Here is a 22,070-nt window from a genome sequence, read left to right as displayed (position 1 = left end):
AGTCTATGGGGTCATAAAGAGTCAGACATGACTGAGCGACTCACACTTTCACTTTACACACCTGTGTTTGCCCCCCGGCCCTACTCTTGGAAAGCTGAGTGATATGGGAAAAGCACTTCTGGCCCCCAAACCAGTTTTCTCTTCTGCAAAATTAGTCTAATGACAGCAGGCTCTTGGATCGTGGACTTTAGCAGAGTAGACCAGGGAAAATACCTCGTGCTTGGCCTGCAGTAGGTGTTCAAAGCGTTTGAATTTCCTTTCTCGTGTCTTCAGTAAGAACGTGTTGAAACTGCACAGATGGCTGACATGTGGAGAGAATGGCCTGTTGGTATTTCGCTGGAACTCAAGCCAAAACGAAGCAACAGAACCAGACATTTTATTACATTCCAAAAATATTTACCAAGCATCGAATATTGAGTGACCATCATCATAATAACTAAACTTTTACAACAACTGACATTTTACCCTGTACCAGGCTCTATGTAAGAGACATTAAATGTCTAACTCCCCACTCCCACACACCACCCCCCACACACACACACACACGGCAATTCTTCAGGTAGATAGGATTAGGCTCATTTTATATTGAGAAAATTAAGGCTTAAAATGTTAATGAAGTGACTGTTAATACATGGCTGGCTAAATGGCAGCACCAGGTCGGGTTCTGGCCTGACACCAAAGTGGACACGGGGTCTGTGCTGGATGGTGGGGCGGTGCTGACAAGCAGAAGCTGTGTGTGTTACACTCTGTCCTGAAATAGCCCGTAGGCTCAGAAGGAGACAGACTGTGAACCAGAAACCATCCGGCCTGGCAGAGCAAAGTTTGTGCTAGAAGAATAATTAACGTGGGAGAAAAGGAAAAAAATGATTCTTGTTCACTCCAGGCACCAAAAGGAAGTCAGGACTTCCACACGGGGATTTCTCATCTGTGATGATCCCCATAGTTCCCAGCAACCTCTGGAGGCCGTGATTTATTATCAAGTCCATTGTAAAATGGGGAAGCCGGCATCAGAAAGGTGTGGTGACTTGCCCAAAGTCACAGGGCTAGGAAGTAGCAGCATCCAGATTAGACTGTTTCTTTCTGTCTCTTCAACGTCCCTCTCCTTCTTGAGCTCAGAAAGCCATCTGCGAAGGGGGGCTATTTATGCTGTAACTTAGAGGATGCATAGGATTCTTTAGGAAGAGGAGGGTGGGCCTGGATGAGGGCATAGCGTGGACAGAGATGCTGCGGTTGGACCCTGCCCAGAACAGGCACTGCTGGGCATGGGCCCATGTGGTTTCTGGATGCAGGTAGGACAGATGAGGCCCAGCGGTGTTTGGGGGCAGCATGCCTGAAAGCCCTCCGAGGGCCTGAGGCGGGTGGGCTCTGCCTTCTCCGCGTGCAGGGAGGTCCGAGGCCCCTGGTGGAGCTTACCCTGCCCAGGGCTATTGACCCCTGCAGTTCTTTTCTGCCTGCCTGCCCCTCCTCCCTCCACGTCAGCATTCCAGCCCGGCATAAACTGAGCAGCAGCGGAACTGACACCAGTTGATTAAAACTCCCAGTAATTATGTGCTCTCCACTGGCCCGGTTGTCCAAATCAATGTCAGTAGTAATAGACGGGCAGGCTGGCCCTGTTGACAGACTGAGGCTGAGTGGGGAGGGGGCTGGGACACGGAGCTTCCCAACTCACTCCCCTTCTGGGCGGATCTCCCAAGGCCTTCAGGGACAAGGAGCGGCAGGCCCACTCAGTCTTCAGTCTAAAGGGTGTGTGCGTGCGAGCTCAGTCACTTTAGTCATGTCTGACTCTTTGTGACACAAAGAGTGGGTTGCCATTGCCTTCTCCAGGGGATCTTCCCAGCCCAGGGATCAAACCCAAGTCTCCTGCAATGTTGGCAGACTCTTTACCGCTGAGACATCGGGGAAGCCCGATCAAAAGGTTGGTTCTTACTAAAGGACTCAGCTCCTGTGATCCTCTATAACCTCAATGGCAAAATATCTGAGAGGTGCCTCTGAGCTTTGTTGTGGGGATTTGAAGAAATAGCATATGGGAGATATGCAGCAAATGGGAGGTGCTCCATATACACCCATTTCATTTCCTTCCTTGCTTCCTTCTCTCTCTCTCCCTATTCCCAGGATCCTGTATCTCATCTGTGTATTCAGGACTACGCTGTGGCATCCCAAGTCATAACTCATTCACAGTGACCTTTCAGCAGGGTTCTCAGAATCCTTGTGCAGCCCTAGCCAGTCTGACCCACTGGGGATATCACAGGCCACCTCCATGTGGGTCAGGGGAAGGGAAAGTGTGAGTCACTTCAGTCCACCCCATGGACTGTAGCCTGCCAGGCTCCTCTGTCCATGGGATTCTTCAGGCAAGAACACTGGAGTGGGTTGCCAGGGGATCTTCCTGACCCAGGGATCAAACTCAGGTTCCCCACACTACAGGCAGATTCTTTACCGTCTGCAGTGAGGAACCCACTTGCCAATGCAGGAGACATAAGAACTGTGGGTTTGACCCCTGGGTTGGGAAGATCTCATGGGGGAGGGCTTGGCAACCCACTCCAGTACCCTTGCCTGGAGAATCCCATGGACAAGAGGAATCTGGTGGGCTACAATCCATTGGGTAGCAAAGAGTCGGACATGCCTGAAGTGACTTAGCATGCACACACGGTGGAACTGGATGTGGGTCAGGGGAAGGAGCACCTCATTAAACTCAGGGAACCTTCAGCAGTGGGCCTTGCCTAACTCCCCCGTGCTGTGTGACCTTAGGCAAGTCACTTGGCCTCCCTGGGCTTTAGTTTCCTCATCTGAGTGAACAGAATGATACTGGGCCTACCGTAACAATGTTGGGAAAAGCAAAGCTTGCCTGTGGCAATATTCTGCCTACTCTCTGCATGTAATGGGTCCCCTTCCGTTGTTTCTTGGATATGTTTCCTACTTGGGGTAAAGCAACAAGGTGTCTACAATAGGAGTTACCATTTTTGGAGCACCTGCCATCATGGCAGGTATGTGGCAGGTACGTGATCTGGTTTGGTTCTCTCACAAGCCCACAGAGGTAAGAGAGACTCTTCAGTCGAGACTGAGGCTCAGGGAAGCCAGGGCACATAGGAAGGCAGTGTTGGATCAGCTTCACTTGAGGTTGTGAGGATGCTCCGTAACTGCCAGCGTGCTCAGCGTCTCATTCCTGTCTAAGCTCACGGATGTCGTTGTCTCATTTAATCTTGACCATGGTCTTATGGTGCAGCGCTACTGTTAGGAGGCAGCACTGTTCCCAGGAGGCAGTGCTCTCATTCTGCTTGCACTTGGCAATGAGAGAGAGCAAGTGCTAGCAGAGGCCTTGGAGGAGGATGAAGCTTTGCCCATGATTAGCCAGGTTCAGAGGCATTCCTGTGATTTCTTAAAGCGTTATTGTTGTTTGGTAACCAAGTCGTGTCTGACTCTTTGCGACCCCATGGACTGTAGCCCACCAGGCTTCTCTGCCCAAGGGATTTTCCAGGCAAGAATACTGGAGTAAGTTGCTATTTCTTTCTCCAGGAGATCTTCCAGACCCAGGAATCGAACCTGTGTCTCCGACATTGGCAGGCAGATTCTTTATTGCTGAGCCACCAGGGAAGCCCTTCTTAAAACATGCTCCCTCAATATAAGGAAATTCTCCATTTTCTTCTGAAATACTTCGGACCTAGTTCTCCCCTGTTCAAGATCCATAGTTGTTTTGATAAACACCAAGCAGCTCAGAGCTAATTGTCTTCTCTAACTTGCTATTGCCCAATTCTTTCATTTTATAGCTGAGGAAACAAGACTCAGAGGGTGGGATGTGCTTGCCCGAGGCCATCCAGGGAGAGACCGAGGCGAGGCAGAACTGGAATTCAGTGTTCTGGAGAGCTATTCCCCTGTATCTGTTGAGGGCTTATAAGGATCTGGCTTCTTATCTCCAACATCCCAGCTGCCTCCTGCTTCCACTTTGAGGATGGTTTTCTCACTATCAGTCTTCCCAAGGAGGAAACTGAGGCTCAGAGAAGCCATGTGAAGAGTTCAAAACGATAGCCAGTAAGAGGCTGAGTCTAAGCTGGAGCGGCTTCCATGACCCCTCCGTGCCTCTCATGTCCCAGGTTGTAGAAAAGAATGGAGGTACCACACTTGTGTCTCCCAGGGTTGGAGGGCAGGGTTCGTCCTCCAGTGCCACTAGAAAATGCCCCAGGCTTATTCGCTTATTCAGAGTCAGTCAGCCCCAGGAAAAGTTATTCTGTTTTGTAAGTTGGTTGTTTTTCCTTCTGCTTTAGAACAGCTGGTCCACCTTCTAGACCTGGGGGTGGAGTGGTGGAACAGCTCATTACAAATTTTGTGCTCGGAGCAATTTGCATTCCATAATTAATGAACATTAAAATGCATAATTACAAACAGAAACAAATGGCTTGGTGCTGATGAAAAGTCAGGCTGGGAAGGAGCCAGAGCAGGCACAGGGGGTGGAGAAGGAAGCTGGAGAGAGCAGGGCAGTGCCAGCTTGTGAGGGAAACAGCTGGGAATCCCCCAGCCCTCCCCTCTCAGATCCTCAAGGCTTTAAGACTCGGACCCAGGCCCAGGATCTTCCTGTGGTTTCTCTTCTGAGATGGAGCAGAATGGAGGCTGTGAAACTCTGGAGCCTGGCTGGCCTAGGTTAGGCCCCAAGCTCTGTCACCTACTTACCATGAGACCTCAGGCAAAGGAGCAATACTGCCAGAAATGGGGTCACCATCAGCCGGACCTGCCCCCTGTCTCCTGCCAGCTTCTGGTCCCACAGAGCCTGCCTTCCAAGGCTGCTTCTGTGAGCTCCAAGGAAGTACTTAGAGATAATTGAATTCACTTACTTCAGTAATCTCTTCTAAGTAGCAAAGCAGGTCACTCCACTCCTCTGCCAATAGACCTCCAGTGCCTTCCAGTTACACTTAGAATAAACTTCAGATGCCTTCTCATGATCAGAGTCCAGGGTTAGCAACTTTTTTGTATTAAGGGCCACGCAGCCAAACATTTTAGACTTTGCAAGTCATGTGTGGTCCTTTCGTCATCATCTTCTTTAAAAACAAACAAGCAAAACCCTTTTAAAATGTAAAGAGACATTTTTAGCTCTAGAGCTGTGCAAAAATAGGCTGTGAAGGAGTGGATTTCTTTTCGCTATTTCTCCCACTAAAAACAACTAAAGCCTCCAGAGGTGATATATAAAACAAATTTAGACTGTGGGCTTCCCAGGTGGCGCTAATGGTCAGGAATCCTCCTGCCAGTGCATGAGACTCAAGGGATGTGGGTTCGATCCCTGGCTCGGGAAGATCCCCTAGCATAGGAAATGGCAACCCACTCCAGTATTCTTGTCTGGAGAATTCCATAAACAGAGGAGTCTGGCGGGCTACAGTCCATGGGGTCACAAAGAATCAGGCACAACTGGGCACACCCAAGACTGTGAAAGGTGGAGAGAAGGAGGCAGGTCAGTTTAGGAGCTTTGAGACCAAGGAAGACATGTTGGTCATTCCCTGCATTTTCTTTTTGCCTCATGTTCCAAGCTTGGAGTTGAAGGAGCCAGCAACTAAGAAATAAATGCCTGTAGATAGACAAAAACAAACAAAAAGCAGAAAACCTCCACAAAAAAATCAAATAAAACAAAAAACAATCAAAAGCCTGCTTTCTTCAGCCAGAGTATTAGGAAAAGAGAAGCCAACCAACCAACACAGAAGATTTTAGGCACTGACCATTCTATTCTAGCCAAACATCACAGAAAAAATAAGTAAATAGCAACAATATGCCTATTCCCCACCCATGCTAATAAACGTCAAGTAGGGAACTAGATTTCATCTTTAGCAGGCTGTACTGAGACAGTCTGCCAACCCAGTCCTCCCTTCCTGGTAGCGGGGTGTCAGGTAAGGAGCCAGGACTTTAGTCCCCACTGAGAGGTAATGAGCAGCCCTCCTAACTCCATCCAAGGTCTGCCCAGTGTCAGTGGAGACTAAAGGAAGAGCCTGGATGTCCCCTCAACCTTCAGTAATACACTGCTCTCCCAAGCCTGCCGAGGTATTCCCAGAGGATGCTAGCAGAAAGTCAGGGCCACTGATCAATAGTGATGAAGCCACTCCTCCTCTCCACCCACATGGTGTCAGTGGGGAACAGAGGCTCTGCACACCTACTGTTCCCATCCAGGAGGGTATCAGCAGAGTCCCAGTAGGGAGGCAGATTCCCACCACTCCCAAGCACAATGAGGAGGACCCTTCCCTCTTGGATATCCGTGGAGGCCAAGTGGGGAAACTGGAGTTCTGTCTCCTCCTGACAGTTACCAGCTGTGTCTCCCCTTTCCTGTGCTGGAGCGGTGTCAGAAAAAGCCAGATTAAAAAAAGATATCTTTAAGATTCAGAATTTAAAAAAATAATAATATAATGCTGCAAAAGTCTAGGTTTCCATTGGGAATCACTTGTCATACTAAGAATAAGAGCTGGGGAGATCTCAAACAGAATGAAAAAAGACAGCCTGTAAATGCTGCTACCAAGATAAGAGAGATATTAGAATTAATCTGACGAATATGCTGGGATAGCCCTAATAAAAATGCTTAAACAAGCAATTATAAGCACAGATTTAAAAAAAAAAAAAGACAGGAGAGAGGGAGAAAATCTCAACAAAGAACCAAAAAATATAAAGGAGGAGCGAATGGAAATTATGTAACTGAAAAATGCAATAAATGGTTTTTAAAAACGAAGCAGTGGATTGACTCACCAGCAGAATGGAAAGGACAAGGAAAATAATCAGTGAACTGAAAGAACAATAGAAATTACCCGCTCTGAACATCAAGAGAAAATAGACTGCAGAAGAAAATGAACACAGTCTCATGGGCCTGTAGGACTGGGAAAAAAGATCTAACATTTGTGTCATTGGAACCCCGGAAGAAGAGAAGAAACAGCAGGACTGAAAAAGTACACAAATGAACAGTGGCTAAAAACTGCCCCGATTTAGCAAAATGAATCATTCTACAGATTCCAAAAGCTGAGAAAACTCAAGGATCAACACACAAGTCCACACCTACACATCATAGGCAAATTTCTGGAGAATGTCTTTTACAAAAACCTTAAAAACAAGGAGAGAGAAATGTCATCTCCAGGGGAAAAACCATTTGAATGACAGTGGATTCTCATAAGAAATCATGGAGGCCAGAAGGAAGTGGCATAACATTTTGCAAGTGATGAATAAAAAATAGATCTGTTAACCCAGAAGCCTGTGTCCTATAAAATAATCCTTCAGGAATGAAGGAGAATGAAGATATTCTAGGATGCAGGAGAACTAAGAAAGTTTGTCACCTGTAGACGTTTAAATAAATGCCTAATGAAAGTTACCAAACAGAAAGGCAATCATAAAGAATCTTGGAACACTGGAAGGGAAGAATGAACACGGTTATCAAAAATATAGGTAATTGCATTAGACCTTTTTTCTCCTTTTGAGTTATCTTCTTTGTGTTTTTATGATTAAAGCCAAAATGATAGCAATATCTGATGTGCTTCTAAATACAGTCCACCCAGTATCCCAGGTTTCACATCTGCAGATTCAACAACCTCAGATGTAAATTTCCCAGTTGGTTGGATTTGCAGCCAGACAGCCTGCAGATGAGGAGTGTCTGTAACTGTGTTCACTGTACCAGGCCATATAAAGGACTTAAGTGTCAGTGGAGTTTGGTATCCATGTGGAGGGAGTGCTGGAACCAGTCTGGTATGGATGCTGAGGGACAACTGTGTATTTAGAAGAATATTTAAGAAAATTACCGCATCCTCTTGCACCCTTGGTTTCCGTGGTGAAGTGAAAGTCACTCAGTCGTGTCTGACTCTTTGCGACCCCATGAACTATACAGTCCATGGAATTCTCCAGGCCAAAATACTGGAGTGGGTAGCCTTTCCCTTCTCCAGGGGATCTTCCAGTTCAATTCCTGGGTGGGGAAGATCTGCTGGAGAAGGGATAGTCTACCCACCCCAGTATTCTTGGGCTTCCCTTGTGGCTCGGCTGGTAAAGAATCCGCCTGCAATGTGGGAGACCTGGGTTTGATCCCTGGGTTGGGAAGATCCCCTGGAGAAGGGAACGGCTACCCATCCAGTATTCTGGCCGGGAGAATTCCATGGACTGTATAGTCCGTGGGGTCGCAAAGAGTCAGACATGACTGAGTGACTTTCACTTTCACTTTTAAGAAAATTATGTTATAAATGGGTAAGGATAAAAGGACATAAAGAGAAGTAAGTTTTCTACACATCAATTAAACTGGCAAATATTGTCACCAGTACACTAGGTTAAGTTATGCATACTAGAACAACCAGTAAAAACTATACTAAGAGATGTGTCCCCAAATATCATAGATACATTAAAATGAAGTTCTAAAAAATGCTCAAGTAACCCACAGGAAGGTAAGGCAAAGAAAGCAGAGAAATGAAAAGCAGAGATCAGTAAACAGAAAATAAGCCAGTAGACTTAAGTTCCAAGGTATCACTAATCACATTCAATATAAGTGATCTTACTACACAAATTAAAAGACTGAAATTGGCAGAGTGGTTAAAAATCACGACCCAAGTATATGCTCTCTATGAGGAATTCACTTCACGTATAATGATTTAGGTAGATTTGAGAGTAAACAGCAAAAGGCATATATATAGCAAACAAAAGCTGAAGTAGCTTTATTAATATCGTAAAGTAGGTCTTAGAGCAAAGAGAAGGACTCTGAATGTAATAATGAAAGGGTTGTCCACCAGGACGACATAGAAATCGTAGATGTTTATGCACTGAACAACAGAGCTGCAAAATGTATGAAGCAAAAATTAATTGGACTGAAAGGAAAAATAAACTAATGCACAGTTATTTCTGGATCCTTCCATAACCCCCCCGCCAACAACTGATAGAACAGTTAGAAAGTGAACAATGTTATAGATTAGCTTTGTAACACCTCTGACTGGAAGGATCTAGTTAACATTTATAGAACTCTCTGCTCAGCAGCAACAGAGCACATTCTTTTTAAGTGCCTATGGGACATGTATTGAGATAGACTGTATTCTGAGCCATGGTAAAAATCTCAACAAATTTAATGAATTTAAATCATACAGAATGTGTACTCCAGCCACCGCAGAATCAAACTAGAAAGCAGTAATAGATCACACCTGGAATAGCTAAACACCTAAATACCTGAAAAATACTCAGCATATTTCTAAATAATCTATGGGTTGAAGAGGAAGTCTCAAGGGAAATTAAAAATACATTGAACAGAATGAAATAAAAAGACAATATATCAAAAAATGTGGGACACAGCTAGCACAGTAATTCATCCTTTTCCTTAAAGTGAAAGTCTTTATATTTAATGAGGAGGAAACTTATAGCCATAAATGCATATATTAGGAGAAAAAAGTGTCAAATGAGTAATCTAAGTTCCTATCTCAAGAACCTACTAAAAGGAGAATAATAAATCCAAATCAAACAGAAGAAATCAATACAATTGAAAACAGAAAAAAGATAAAAATCAACGAAACAACAAAACAGGTCATTTGAAAATGTCAAGAAAATTGAAAAAATTAACAAAATGACAAGCCTTTTAAAGAAAAGAAGAGGGAAGACCCAAGTTTTCATCAGGAATCAAGTGTTAGTCGCTCAGTTGTGTCCAACTCTTCGTGACCCATGGACTGTAGCTCGCCAGGCTCCTCTGTCCATGGGATTTTCCAGGTGAGAATACTGGAGTGGGTAGCCATTCGCTTTTCCAGCAGTTCTTCCTGACCCAGGGATCAAGCCCACGTCTCCTGCATCGCAGGCAGATTCTTTACTGTCTGAACCATTAGGAAACTTGAAGAAATAAACAAAATAGCAAGACGTTTAAAGAAAAGGGAAGACACAAGTTACCAATATCAGGAATAAGACAGATGATATCACTATAGACCCTGCAGACATCAAAAAGGTTAATAAAGGACTGCTAGAAATAGCTTTACCCACATATATTTGACACCCTAAATGAAATGAACTACTTCCTTGAAAAATGCAAAATACGACAATTCACCCAATATGAAACAGATATGTGAATTGCCCTGTAACTTTTGTTTTTAATTTTCGCTGAACTGGGTCTTAGTTGTAGCATACAGAATCTTTGATCATCATTGTAGCTTGCTGGATCTTAGTTACAGCATGTGGGATTGAACCCAGGTCCCCTGTCTTAGAAGTACAAAGTCTTAGCCATGGACCACCAGGGAAGTCCCCCTATAACTTTTAAGAAAATTCAAAATGTCACTTAGAAACTCCCCTCAAAAAAATCTATAAGTTTGGATAATTTCACTGGAGATGCAGACCTCGGGGTATGTCTCACACCTTGTATAAAAATTAATTTGAAATGCATCATAGAATTAGAATTAAATGTAAAACCTAAAGCTATAACACTTCTAGAACACACACACACACATATATGAGCAACTATTTGAGATTTGAGCTTGGCAAAGTGTTCTTAGATTCCAAGATATAGTTTTTATGATCCATAAAAGAGAAAATGATAACTTGGATTTCATCAAAATGAAAAACACTTGCTCTGTGAAAGCTCAGTGGAAGATGATGAGAAGACAAGTTACAAAGTGGGAAAGAAAATATTTACAAACTGCGTATCTGACAAAAGTCTAGTGTCTGGAATATATAAAGAACTCTCAGACCTTAAGGATGATAAGCAATCCAATTAGGAAATGAGCAAAAAACATTGAGAGACATCTCACTGAAAAGGATATAGAGATGGCAAATAAACCAAAGATGTTCAGCATCATTAACTATTAGGAAAATGCAAATTGAAACCACAGTGGGGGTATGACTACACCCCTGTCAGGGTGGCTAAAATGAAAAAATATCCACAACATGAAATGTTGACAAGGACGTGGAGAAACTGGACTGCTCATATTTTGCTTGTGGGCATTTAAATTAGTACCACCACCCTGGAAAAGTTCAGCTTCCTAAAAATATTAGACATGCAATTATCATACAACTGAGAAATTATACTCCTTGGCCTTTGTTCCCCCCCAGGGGAATAAAAACTTATGTCCCCACAAAAAAAAAAAAAAAAAAACCCTGCACACCAGTGCAGCTTTAGCACTTACCACGTGGTGCAACTGTAAAGAATCTCCCTGCCAGTCCAAGAGGTGCCAGATATGCAGATTCAATCCCTGGGTCGGGAAGATCCCTGAGAGAATGAAATAACACCCCACTCCAAGTATTCTGCCCTGGGAGATTTCATGAACAGAGGAGCCTGGCAGGCAACAGTCCATAGAGATGCAAAGAGTCGGACAAGACTGAAGCAGCTAACACACACAGACACACAGACACACACACACACACACACACAGACACACACACACACACACACACACTCACTCTCATAGTCCCTCCATACCATAGCATAATACTCTTCATTTAAAAAGGAACTAAATATCGGTACATGAAACCACCTGGTTGCATATGAGAAATATGCTAGTGAAAAAATTCAACTCCTGAAAAGTTCATTTGATTTATGGTTTTATTTATGTAACAGTGTTGAAATGACAAACATTATAGAAACAGAGAACGTACTGGTTGTTGCCAAGTACTCAGGAAGGGAGTCAGGTGAGCAGTGGGTGTGGCTTTAAAAGGGCAAGAGGAGGAATGAACGTAGTGGTGGAAATGTCCTGTATGTTGAGTGTCTGTATGTATATCCTGGGCGGGATACTTTACTATAGTTTTGCAAGATGTTACCATTGAGGGAAACTGGTAGCGCGTCATATCTTTCTGTATTGTGCTGTGTGTGGTTAGTCGCTCAGTCGTGTCCGTCTCTTTGCGACCCCATTGACTGCAGCCCGCCAGGCTCCTCTGTCCATGGGGATTCTCCAGACAAGAATACTGGAGTGGGTTGCCATTCCCTTCTCGAGGGGGTCTTCCCAACCCAGGGATGGAGCCCAGGTCTCCCACATTGCAGGCAGATTCTTTACTATTTGAGCCTTATTTCTTAAAGCGTCATGTGAATCTCTAAGTATCTCAATATTTTTAAATGCATAATTAAAAAGAGAAGAGCACAGTTCTCTGATTACATTGGTCCTACAGACCAGAGTTTGCCAAGCCCTGGCTCAAGTGATCTGCTCCCTCCCTACCTCTCCCCGCTTGCCTCATACTAACCTTGTTTATTCCTGTCTCATGGAGCTTCGGCTGCATTGGTCTCCTCTGTTCCATGGACAGGAGAACACTGTTCCTAACTCAGGACTTTCATACTTGCTATTACTTCTTGGATAACTCTCTCCACTTATATTCTGTTGGGAGATTCTACTTACTGTTCAGGCTTTGCTCAAGCGCTCAGTTTACACCTCTTTGACTCTATCCCCATTCACTTTTTATCATATTGCACTTTTGCTGTACTCATGTATGGATGTGAGAGTTGGACTATAAAGAAAGCTGAATGCTGAAGAACTGATGCTTTTGAACTGTGGTGCTGGATAAGACTTTTGAGAGTCCCTTGGACTGCAAGGAGATCCAACCAGTCCATCCAAAAGGAGATCAGTCCTGGGTGTTCTTTGGAAGGACTAGTGTTGAAGCTGAAACTCCAATAGTTTGCCCACCTGGTGTGAAGAACTGACTCATTTGAAAAGACCCTGATGCTGGGAAAGATTGAGGGCAGGAAGAGAAGGGGACGAGAGAGGATGAGATGGTTGGATGGCATCACCGACTCAATGGACGTGAGTTTAGGTAATCTCCGGGAGTTGGTGATGGACAGGGAGGCCTGGCGTGCTGCGGTTCATGGGGTCTCAAAGAGTCGGACACGACTGAGTGACTGAACTGAACTGAAGTGAACTTTTGTTGTACTTCTTTATACTATGAAAAAAATCATTTTACTTCCTGTTAATTATTTGTCTTCTCTCTAGAATTTATTCCCCCTGAGAACAAGATCTTGCTTGTGTTCTTTTCTGCTGCACGTCCAGCACCCAGCATGTGTGCTTAGCACTGAGTAGACGTTCAGTATACGTTTGTTAAATGATCCAGTGAAGGACTTAGATGGGTGAAAAAGAAAAGAAATGCTGACAGTCCCACTTAGGCTTTGTGGGGGGAATGGGTTCATCCATGTATCGTTTGTTCCCCTTACCCATTCTTTTATGCTTCATTCATTGAGTGCTTATAATGTGCCAGGTTCTGAGGCAGCTATTCTAGGTGGTTTTCTCACAGGGTCTCCAGAAATGCCTCCCAGAAAGGCATTCTTATTTCTCTCTTACAGAGGAGGAGCCTGAGACTGTTTCCGAGGGGAAGCACTTGCCTAGATGCTCAGCATCAAAGGCCTGTGTGCAGTTCAAGACTGAAATCACCCTTGTCTCCTGTCTCGTCAGGTCCCGTCTCTAAGCTATTCCTCCAATTTAAAGAGAGCAAGCTGAGGCCCAGCTCGGTACAAGGTCACCGGGCACATGAGTGGTATTCCTGGGGAGGGTTCTGTTCTTCCTCTTCCTAGAAAACAGAATGTCCCTTTTGCTTCAGTGACACCTGTCTTCCCTGTAAAAATACATCTCTGACCCAAGCCCCCCTCCTTTGATACTCCCCAGTCAAGCACATTCACAGAATTTCCATTTTCCCATTCAGATTACACCATGCTTCTTCACATTTCCTGGGTAACTAGTTCTCTGTCTAACAGATAGGTGTATTTCTCATTTCTCAATCTGGATCCTAAGCTCCTTAATCATACCCAGAATGGCAGCTGGCAGCTAGTGTCTGCCGAACACCGTGCCAAGCGCTTGATATATTTATCTCACTGTATTAGTTATCTATTGCTGTGTAACAAATTATCCCCAAATTGGGCAGCTTAAAACAAAAGGCATTTATCATCTCACACCAGTTCTGAGGATTAGAAATTTAAGAGCAGCCTAGCAAACTGGGTGACTTAAGAAAATAGAAATGTGTTCTCTCGAGGCTCTGAAGGCCAGATGTGTGAGATCACAGTGTCAGCAGGGTCCTGCCCTGTCCTAGGGCTCTAGGGGAGAATGTCCCAGCCTCTCTGGCTCTGGTGGCTGCAGTGTTGGGTGACTTGTGGCCACGTCACCCCAGTTGCTGCGTCCTCCCCCCCCCCACACACATGGGCCTCTCTGTATGCAATCTCTCTCTCTGCTTCCCTTTTAAAAGGACCTTTGTGACAGCGTTTAGAGCTTTTACTGTAGGAGGTAACATTCATAGGTTCCAAAGGTTAGGATGGGGATATATCTTAAGGAGGCCTCCCAGGTGGCGCTAGTGGTAAAGAACCCACCTGCCAATGCCGGAGTCGTAAGAGACGCAGGTTCGATCCCTGGGTCAGGAAGATCTCGCCTGGAGGACAGCGTGGCGATCTGTTCCAGTATTCTTGCCTGGAGAACCCCGTGGACAGAGGAGCCCAGCAGGCTCCAGTCCATGGGTTGCAAAGAGTCAGACACAACTGAAGCAGTTCAGCACGCACGTAGCACATGCGTGTTAGCCTCTCACATGACCTCACAGGTTTGCCATAAAGGTTAACTGAATTGAATCAGATAAAGTGCTTAGATTATGCTTGGAGTATAGGATGTATTGTTTTAAAGAACAAGAGTGGTGGGGAATCAGTAGGGGATGATGAAAAGAATCGTGAGTTACCTGATTGAGCAGTATTTTCTGTTACCTGGTGAGAAGGTCAGCCTTCCCTTCCAGCACTCACCCCTGAGTCTTGCAGACAGACAGCCCAGCCTTGGGTAGCAGCACATGCCGTCAAATGACCCCATGACCAAGTGCCTTTCTGGCTGACACTAAATGTTCTGAGACAAGCAGGGGCCTCCTCTGAGCTTGTATTAATATGTACAGCACTTCACTCCCACAGAAAATTGATTTTTCTTTTTAAGCACAAAATGTAGCCAGTTTTATAACCTTTCTGCTGCTTGACAAAGGCCATTTATAACCGACTCTCTGTCACCCCTCCTGGCGGCAGTCTCAAGTGTCAGGAAGAACTCTCTCGTGCATCTGTAATTATGAGTTCTTCTTAGGCAAAATTTAATTTCCAAGAGAGCTGACCTTTTTTTTGTTACTGTGGGTTTTGTAAATTAACTTTGGGGTGTGTGTTTTGTTATTGATGTTGTTCAGGATGATGGCCTAGGGAGGAGGGAGGGGACAGGGAAGCTGGTTGGGAGGAGAGGAACGTGGGGAGGGCATTTTAATCAGCAATGTCCAGTGATGGATGAAGAGGGCTGGGCTCCGAGAGTTAATCTTGGTGGACAGGAAATGCCAGCCGGATGACTGAAATTAAAACCTAGTACCTCATTTTCTCTCCTGAACCCAGGAGAGTTGGGACTGTGTTCTCCACCTGCTGGACTGGAGATGAGCTCAGCTTCATCCAATGATAGGAAAGTAGATTAAATAAATAGGTGGTTTTCCTGAGGCTCTAAGAACTTCCATTCACAGAGCACTTAGCAGGTGCCAAAAAGAGCAAAAAGAGCCTTCGACTGAGATCACTCCAGGTGGGAATCAGTGAGGTTTTTAAGGAACCAGAGGGCAGCCCATTTGGTTACCCAGAGGAAGGTGCCTGTGGCTAGACTGAGGCTTTGAGATCATCTGTCCATGGGATCAGTAGCTGGACCTTGGCTGTCAGCTTTAGGAAGGTTCAGTTTGCTGCTGTTGTTTAAAATGCATTTATTTGCACTCGGGAGTGATACTGTTTAGAAATATCACACTGGTGGCCACTAGGAGGATGATAGAGAGGAGGCCGGACTGGAGGTTAGCAGACTGTTTAGGGGGCCTTTTGTGGAGATGTACAAGCCTCATTTAGGAATTCAGGCTCTTCAGGCTGGAGAACAGGTGACTCATTCAAGACAGGAAGGAAGAGAAATTACATTTGATGAGCACCAAGTTCAGTTCAGTTCAGTTCAGTCTCTCAGTCATGTCTGACTCCTTGCGACCCCATGAATCGCAGCACGCCAGGCCTCCCTGTCCATCACCAACTCCCGGAGTTCACTCAGATTCACGTCCATCGAGTCAGTGATGCCATCAAGCCATCTCATCCAAGTGCATGCCAAATTCCAAAGTAAGTTATGCAGCCCCTGTGATTCAGCTTAAGCTTGATACCAAATCCGCCGAAGCAGGTGCTGGCTGAGCTTAACAGATGAGGAAGTTGAACTCAGAGAGGGCGAGTAACTTACCCCAGATCAGGCAGGAAGAAGGGGAAGATCTGGAATTTAAACTCATATTGGTAGACGCTCTTAAAAATGTATCTGGCTGCCTGCCCAAGTGACCCAGTGGGGCAATAATAATAAACACGGTACTGATGATGACCCCAGCAAGGTCAGAGTTCATAGCAGCTCACATCTGCTTGCATGGTTGCCATCTGAGCCATGGAATTCTTAGCACTCTGCACACACGGACTCCCTTCATTCTTACAACTTTACAAGACAGGTATCGACAAAAGTTCCATTTTACAGGTGGGCATACTGAGGTTCAGAGGGGTAAAGGAATTTGTCCAAGGCCACACAGCTATTGTTTAATAGTTGGTCAGATAAGCCTCTGTTGTTGTTTGTTTATTTTAAAAAAAAATTTTTTTTTTAGATGTAGACTGTTTTTAAAGTCTTTAGTGAATTTGTTACAAAATTGTTTCTGTTTCATGTTTTGGTGTTTTGGGCCACAAGGCATGGGGGAATCTCAGTCCCCCACCAGGGATGGAGCCTGCACCCGCTATGTTAGAAGACGAAGGCTTAACCACTGGGCAGCTAGGGAAGTCCCACAGTCAGATAAGACCTTGAGCTGCTCTCTGCGGTCCTGACCCCTGTCCCTTCGCAGGGGGTGAGAGGAGAGGGCGTGATGAGACCACTGCCTCTCCAGCCGTAACCTCCCCACTCCTCTCTCTCCCTCTGAGCAGTGCCCCGAGGAGCTGAGGCCCATGAAGGATGGCTCGGGCTGCTACGACCACTCCAAAGGCATTGACTGTTCCGACGGCTTCAACGGCGGCTGCGAGCAGCTGTGTCTGCAGCAGACGGTGCCCTTGCCTTACGATGCCACCTCCAGCACCATCTCCATGTTCTGCGGGTGAGTCTCTGCCCCCGAGGCCTGACCGCTCCCTTCAGGGCAGTGGGACAGATGCAGAAAGAACCACAGCCTGGCCCCGGCTGGCTCTGACCTTCACTGAAATGGCCTTTGTGCCTCTGCTTTTTCTGCCCCAGAGGCAAAAGGCAACAGTCTAACCTTTGGATTGGGGATTGAGAAGAATGGAAGAAGGAGGATAAATAATTGATTAGTGATTATAATAAATGGTACACACGTTCAGGCTGCACCCTAGGGTCAGGACTTCTTTTCTGTAAAAGTCTCCTGCCCTTTCTGCATCTACCCCACAGCCTGGGCCAGTGTATTTTGGAGATGAAAGCAGGCATCTTGAAGGTGTCTTGAAGGTGTGCTGCTTCAGAATGTGGGCTTAGCCCGGGCTTTTGACCCTGTTTCTGCAGGGAGGAAGCAGTGCCAGGTTCAGAGGCTAGTCTTTCTTTGTCCTCATATCCCTGTTGATAAGAATAGTTCACTGGGAGAGGCGAGGTGGAGAGGAAGCAATGCAGACAAAGCTCAAAAAGCTCTCACTCCTGTTAAGAATTCAGCTGAGTTTTAAGGTTGGTACGAGATGGAAAGTGGGGGTCACGTTAGGACCGACTTGTTGAGTGACCTGGGACAAGTCACTCTCCCTCTCTGGGCTGCCTTTTGACCACCTGTGAAGGGCAATCTCTGGCAAAATGATGCCTAATGGTTCTTCCAATTTACCTTGTTTTGCATGTTGAAAATGACTGCAGCGTGACCTCTGCCATGGGGAGCTTCTAGGATCGCGTTTGGTCCTTAGCCATCACTGAAGAAAATGGCAGCCTTTTTCCTTCTCTTCATTCCCTTTCTGCTGATGTCTTCGTATTAGGCAACTTGTTCTCCTTTTGCCATTCTGTGACTCAGAGAAGCGGTCTTCTGTGTTGCGAGATGGTCAGTCATTGAAGTGTGCCTAGTGCTTTACTGGGCTTCCCAGGCAGCACAGAGGTAGAGACTCTGCCTGCCAATCCAGGAGATGCAAGAGGCACAGGTTCGATCCCTGGGCTGGGAAGATCCCCTGCATGAGGAATCGGCCAGCCGCTCCGGCATTCTCGCCTGGAGAATTCCAGGGACAGCGAAGCCTGGTGGGCTGCCGTCCACAGGGCTGCGAAGAGGCGGACACAGCTGAGCAACTGAACGCACACAGAGCTTTACTAAATAGAAAAGGAGAAAAAAGCATTTAACGACCTTTTCAGCCCCAAGAACTATGAAAGAGGAGGTGGAGGAATGCAGAAGTGTTTAATTTCAGTTTAACAGGAAATTAATTTTACCTGCATGGTTCTAGTCTGTGGGATCTGGTCTTCCTTCTGGGGCTCATTTCAGGGGCTCCCCACCCCAGCCCCAGTTTGTGCTTGGTGCCAGAGGCGCCTTTGAGCAGGTGTTAGAGCAGCTCGCTGGAGGCCCTAGATATGTATCAGTAAAATAAATAAGAAATAAATTAGTGTGTGCAGACCTGAATTTATAGGGTCTCTCCTCGGCTGAAGTGACTGCAGGGCAGTGCTGAGTAAATTATGCATGGGCTTAGATCTGAGGCCTGAATACCGAATCAGCTGTGTTCTTATCATTGCGATTGTACTTGGGGGGAGGGGTGTCCTTCTGTTATAAGCAGCAGTTTACAGCAGGGCACCACAGCAGTAATGGGTTTTGACATAGGAACTGTCTGCCTCTTGCATCCATAGCACACTGCCAGGGTCAAGGGGAAATGGTACACTTGGGTTCCAATCCTGATCACCTCTAACTTTCTCTTAGACATCAGGCGAGACTCCCAGGGCCCTTGACCTTCAGTCTCTAGAGTCTCTAAAATTTTAATAATATCTGCCTTAATGTAACGATGATTGTAAACAGTGCAAAGTGCATTTATTACTCCATTTAGGTTAAGTAATGTGTCCAAGGTCACGTGGCTGGTAATGTAGCTTGCCGCTTCTCACTGTGTGACCTGAAGCGAGTTACTTAACATCCCTGTGCCTCAGTTTTCTCATCTGTAGAAAAGCGGTGATAACGGTGTCTCTCTATAGAGTTGCTATGAGGATTAAATGCACGACATTAATTGCATCACAATTTATTGCTGTTGTTTAGTCACTAGGTCCTAGGTCATTTTTGACTATTTGCAACCCCATGGGCTGTAGCTCACCAAGCTCCTCTGTCCATGGGATTTCTCAGGCAAGAATACTGGAGTGGGTAGTCACTCCCTTCTCCAGGGGATCTTCCCCACCCAGGGATCAGACCTGGATCTGCTGAGTCTCCTCCATTGGCAGGTGGATGTTTTTACTGCTGAGCCCACCAGGGAAGCCCCTGCATCACAATTTACATTAATATTTATAAAGTGCACAGATGTAGCACTATTAGGTATTTGTTAAATAAAGTAGCTGAAGTGAATGATAGTAAGGACAGCAGGCCTCCACTTGCTCAGTGACCTGAGGGGCTCAACCTCTTGTCTGTGAGACAAGGACAAAGTAACCGTCCCTGCCCAGAAAGGTCTCTGAAAGTTTTAAATGAGACTGAATTAAGAGAGTGCAGGTGTGCTGTGAGCTGTTGAGGCTCCTCCAAATGCTGACAAACAGGAGGAAAATGGGGATAAAACTCAGGTCTCCTAAAACCAACTGCAGTGTCAACAGTCTTTGAAAATTGTCTATTAAGGATGCAAATGAGAAGTTAGCCGCATTTGTTAGAAGCACTATAAACAAAACAATGAAAACCATTAGCAGGTACTTGTGTGGAAGTTGGTGGAGAGAAGTGGCAGGCTATTGAATTAAGCAAGGAAAACAAACCCTCACTCAAGGGGACCTTGTTGACTTGTTCAGAGCTCTGTGCCCTTGCTCAGAGTTTCCTGGGTAGCACAGGTTTCATGAAGCTTTTTGCAGGCAGGTTAACAATAGCAGCTAACACTTACTAAGCCCTTCCTATGTGCCATGACTGTGCTAAATGCTTTGATTACATTAGCCCGTTGAATTCTCATAACAGCTCTACAAAGAAGGTACTGATCTCAGCGAGGCAGCAGTGAGAGGTGGCGTGAAGTCAGATCTTAATTCCCTGCCCTGGAATTGAAACTGGGTATCGTGCCAACAAAGGTCCGTCTAGTCGAAGCTATGGTTTTTCCAGTAGTCATGTATGGATGTGAGAGCTGAACACTGAAGAATTGATGCTTTTGAACGTGGTGTTGGAAAAGACTCTTGAGAGTCCCTTGGACTGCAAGGAGGTCAAACCAGTCCATGGGGTCACAATCGCAGTCGGACACGACTGAGCTACTGAACTGAAGTGAACTGATCCTGGATGATAACCAGGACTCCTAGACCAGCAAGGGCTAGAGACTGTAAGCTGTTTTTCCCTGGATCTTTGCCCCCGGTGAAAAACACCTTTATCATGGAGGGAGAAACTGTAAATCCAGATACGAAATTATTATTAGGGACACAGCACAGCAACAAGTGGGAGAGGACATAGAGACTGTTTGGGTGAGGCAGAAGTTAAGACAGAGATGCAAGCCTGCAGTGAAACGGTGTGGGCACAGAGGCCAGCACACTTAGGCTCTCAGTTAGTGGTAGCTGTGAGGAGTCTAATAGGTATAAAAATGTCTCATTTCATCTTCCAGTGGCTGAATTTTATGTCCTGCTTGCTGCTCTATCTCCAATACGTTAGAACAGCCCCTGACACATAGTAGGTGTTCATTAATACTTGTTGAATGGAGCTCCTCAATTGACTTGGCTAGGGAAATTGCTTCCAGCCTATTCGGTTGTATTCCCAGCTGTGTCCCTATTCCTGGGCTATGCGCCTCGGCTTCAGCTTCCGGAGTTTTCAGCATTGCTCCCTCTGCTTCTCCTCCATCTCTCCTCCCCGCTGCCCCTCGTTTCTCCCTGGCTTTAGCTTGCACGCTGTTTTATTTTCAAGTCTCGGTATAGGTGTTATCTTCCCCAGCAAGTCTTTTCTGAGCCCCAAGAGAAGGGCAGGGAAGAGATGTGCAGTTACCATGGAGCTGGGTATATAATGGCTTGTCCTTCTGAGTGGGTAATGTTTAAATATTAGCTTAATGCTAACAGGGGCTTCCCAGGTGGTGCTAGTGGTAAAGAATCCACCTGCCAGTGCAGGAGACATCGGAAACCGGGGTTTGATCCCTGGAAGAGGAAATGGCAACCTACTCCAGCATTCTTGCCTGGAAGATTCCATGGAAAGAGGAGCCTGGTGGGCTACAGTCTGTAAGGTTCCAAAGAGTCAGACATGCCTGAGCAACTGAGCACGTACACACACACAGTGTTTATCAAACGAGGTTAGGGCATGTGCAGAAAGGACTGTTTTTCTTATATATATATATATATATTTTTTTTTTTTTTTTTTTTTTCTTTTCTTTTCTTCCCATAGGCCCTCTTACCAAGGACGGGCCGTTGACATTTTGTCTCCAATTCTAATTTATCCCAGTGACATCTTGACGCCTCTCGCAGATTGGACCTCTGACTTTCTGTCCTGGTTGTCAGCCCTGGTGAGGCCAAATGCCTCAAAGCTAAGTGAAATGGCCTTTCTCTGGGGTCGCTCAGGTCCCATGCCCCTCCGCACTGCAGCCGCTTCACTCTGTTGACTTACCTGCTCTTCAGTTTGGCCCCTGGCACGCTGTACGACCCTCACAAGCAGGGACAAAGTCTTAATCACCTGTGTGTTCTCATTGTCATTCCATACCGCCTGCTCCAGGACTAGTTCAAAGCCATCATTGTTGAAGTAAAGAGTTCTTCCACTAAGATTTGCTGCATCGACTCTGTGCTTGGTGGTTGGGATGCTGAGAATGCAAAGAAGCATCGAGTGCAAGTCCTTGCCCACCAGGGGCAAAGTGGACTCTGGAGCCTGGTGTTTGAGCCTCACTTGGTCCCGATTGATCAGGGTAGACCACAGGTTCCAGCATGCTAAGAGAAGCAGGTGGATTTGAGATGGTTGAGAAGGTCATTGGCTACTAAGATGAAGCATGTAGAATGAATCTTATGGGTGAGGAAGCACTTCTTCTCTCTAAAGACTTGTTCAAGTTACCTAGCAACCAAGTTTGTTTCATTTGTATGCATGTGTTTACAGTGTAT

The 22,070-nt window shown here is 45.8% G+C and overlaps 1 protein-coding gene across 1 annotated transcript in view; it reads left to right on the top strand.

Annotated features, from left to right (window-relative positions):
• Nucleotides 1–22,070, top strand: part of ASTN2 (astrotactin 2) — a 1,033,755-nt gene that overhangs the window by 644,145 nt on the left and 367,540 nt on the right. The window contains exon 12 of the mRNA XM_052644759.1: nt 16,823–16,989. Within this exon, the coding sequence (XP_052500719.1) occupies nt 16,823–16,989 (167 nt within the window). The remainder of the gene's footprint in view (nt 1–16,822; nt 16,990–22,070) is intronic.

Source organism: Budorcas taxicolor, chromosome 8, assembly GCF_023091745.1.
Source record: "Budorcas taxicolor isolate Tak-1 chromosome 8, Takin1.1, whole genome shotgun sequence".
NCBI lineage: Eukaryota > Metazoa > Chordata > Mammalia > Artiodactyla > Bovidae > Budorcas > Budorcas taxicolor.
Note: the sequence above shows the minus strand (reverse complement) of the source record. Positions and strands in the feature narration are given on the sequence as shown.